The sequence below is a fragment of a genome (assembly GCF_019968985.1).
Source record: "MAG: Porospora cf. gigantea B chromosome Unknown PgB_NODE_2989_length_2952_cov_135.305, whole genome shotgun sequence".
NCBI lineage: Eukaryota > Apicomplexa > Conoidasida > Eugregarinorida > Porosporidae > Porospora > Porospora cf. gigantea B.
Window position 1 is genome coordinate 450 of NW_027178900.1, and position 2,503 is coordinate 2,952.

General features: G+C 52.3%; 2 protein-coding genes across 2 annotated transcripts; both read right to left on the minus strand.

Annotated features, from left to right (window-relative positions):
- Positions 1-941: 941 nt before the first annotated feature.
- Positions 942-1,205, minus strand: KVP17_002225 (uncharacterized protein; the record flags this gene model as incomplete). Its single annotated transcript, XM_068518291.1, has 1 exon — positions 942-1,205. The coding sequence occupies one exon, from the start codon at positions 1,203-1,205 to the stop codon at positions 942-944; it is 264 nt and encodes an 87-aa protein (XP_068375739.1).
- A 98-nt stretch (positions 1,206-1,303) lies between these two features.
- Positions 1,304-2,044, minus strand: KVP17_002224 (uncharacterized protein; the record flags this gene model as incomplete). Its single annotated transcript, XM_068518290.1, has 2 exons — positions 1,304-1,734; positions 1,762-2,044. The coding sequence occupies 2 exons, from the start codon at positions 2,042-2,044 to the stop codon at positions 1,304-1,306; spliced, it is 714 nt and encodes a 237-aa protein (XP_068375738.1).
- Positions 2,045-2,503: the final 459 nt, after the last annotated feature.

A 2,503-nucleotide genomic window follows, 5' to 3' on the forward strand; every position in this document is an offset into this window, starting at 1 on the left:
GTCTTCCTCAGGGAACCGGATGCTGCCTCCATGCCAGTTGGTATGGTGACTTCAAGTGCGCCGACCTGGCGAATAGCTTTGACTCTAGCTTCTCACGTCTTTCACACAATGACAAGGGGTCATGCTGCCAGGAGGTCGGTAACCGAACTGGAGGGTTCGGCACGAAGGAACAGATGAAGGACGCCCTCAAGGTCGGGAGCGTTGGCTCTATTCTCTGCGATTGGCAGTGGTCCTGGTTCCTACTGTCAGGCTTGGAGTATTCTTCGCTTAGGAGGGACACTTTTTTTTATACAAGATATATTGTTAGATATGTTGTTAATGCCGTATTCCGCTGAAGTTATCTCAAAACGTCAAAACTAGCGCGGAATTCACCTTTAAAAAAACGAACCCTAGTCAGTTTCCACTTAGAGCGATCCCCTACAGGACCAGCTTAACAACATCCCTGCTCTGTTTCCAGCTCAGAGGAGTTTCGTGGCCAATATTGTGGGGTGATCTGGGCGCAGCCGCACCCAACTACGACTACCTTTGTGTGACTGTATCACTCATCAACCTGCTCATTTACTGTAGATCTTCACCGAGCATTTGGCCCTATTACAACACACAGACGTTACAGGTCGCAAGCTAGTGTTTTCCAGCGCAGAGCTGAAAAAATGGCCCCTCTGGTCTGATGGTAAGGGCGACCACTGGATCACTTTTGAGTGACGATTTCGGCACTTCCCCTCGAAATATTCTCTTCAAGCTGACTATTATCGAATATTAATGTTGTGCTGTTGCTCAGAGGATCGTGAGTACTAGTTGCGTGGTGGATTCAGATTCCCTCGACGCGGAAGAGGTGACAGTCCAGGCGACTCAGGCTTTGAACTCGATTGAGAACTGGTCACTGCGGAATAGAAGACTTCGTGAGGAGTTTGAGAGAAAACGACGAGATGTGAGGATGAGTATCAAGGGGCACACAGTTGGTAATGCGTAAGGCAACAGTCGAACAAGAACGACGAGAGCAAGAGTCCCTGAAAGGGCGGCTCGAAACTGTAGGTGTCGAGTCTATCGCACGACAGGACCTGATTCGCATCCAACAGCACTTGGAAGGGATTAATGAGAGCCTGGACAAGTTGGGAGTGCAGCAACGCCACATCGACTCGCTCATGCTCGAGATGGCTCAGCGGGAGACGGGAAGTCGGGCACAGGCTGAGAAGATACGGGACCATCTGGCTTCCATCGCCCAGGTGACGACCACTGGCGACTCAACAAGGCGGCTCAAGACCAAGAGTAGCGTGACTCACGCCAGTACCGAGTCCTTCGAAGCCTAGAGGCAGAGTTCCAGAAGGTGCTTGTAACGCTCGAGGTCCGTACGCAATTTTGTTGCATACTTCTGCTGATGAGAGTTCAGCTTCCTCACCGATATTTTCTTCTTCTGCGGAAAGAGGGCGCGTAAGTTGTCGTCGACATAGTAGTACTGCCTGCTATCCGAGTTCAGGTTTTTCTCAGCGCAGTAGTTGAGGATGGTGTCAATGCACGCTTCGGCAGTTGGAGGTTCGCTTCTAGGTAGATCGCTGTTGTGGGTGTACACGAAATCAAGAAGAAGAGCCCCAATGTGATATCTCTTTCCGTTGGCTTTGGTTGCCTTACGGCGTTTGGGTTTGGGCCCATCGTCAGCCGAAGAGGCGCGTTTCCGTCGGTCTCGGGAGTCGCCGACAACCTCCAGAACGCGTTTTTCGTGCTGGGGGCCGACCTCCACTGGTTAATAGTCCCCTCAAACCTCACTGCAACCAAGGTACTCATCAACCGCCTGTACAACTGCGGACGTACGACTGCGAAATGCGTCCCTGTCCACGTTAAGTCGCTTCGCGACCATGTCCTGTACCCCTATCACCGTCAGTGTATGCAGCTTGCCGTTGGCGAGGCAAGCCCCAACTGCGTCCTGATGCGCCCTGACGCCTGCTCTCACCTTGATTGCGTGATCCTCTATGCCTTCCACGCTGGTTACTGGCGCCACTCGCCTTGTACTGCGCTTGCTCATCGACTGATCTCTGTGGAATTTTATCATTTGACCACTCGTGTCATGGATGGTGCCTTTGGAGGAACAACGTCCCAGAAGCTCCCCGTGGCGTGAGGCGCCTATGCAGGCCCCAGCACTTTCAAGTCGTGGCACTGGTTAGATGCCAGTATTGACCTTCCTCCGTTCCTCATCAGAACCCTGAGGCTTCGACAGCCGGAAAGTGCCTACGGCTTACCAGACGGAGTACAACTTCGTTCGACACCCCACAGCCTGCTATTTCACCAGGTCTCATCCACGATCAGAAGTCCGTCCTACCACATCAGAATTATTTCAATACTGTGAAGTACCAGTTTGTGGCGCATCCAAAACCCTGTGATGGACTAGAAGCGGACTAGAAGCGCCCTGCAAAGGCGCCTGCCTTCTTTCGTTCGTAGAACAAGTCAGTCTTGGCAGTTCCCAGGTTGACAATCTTGGGACAGCCGTCTCTGTCCTTCTCGCACTGAATGC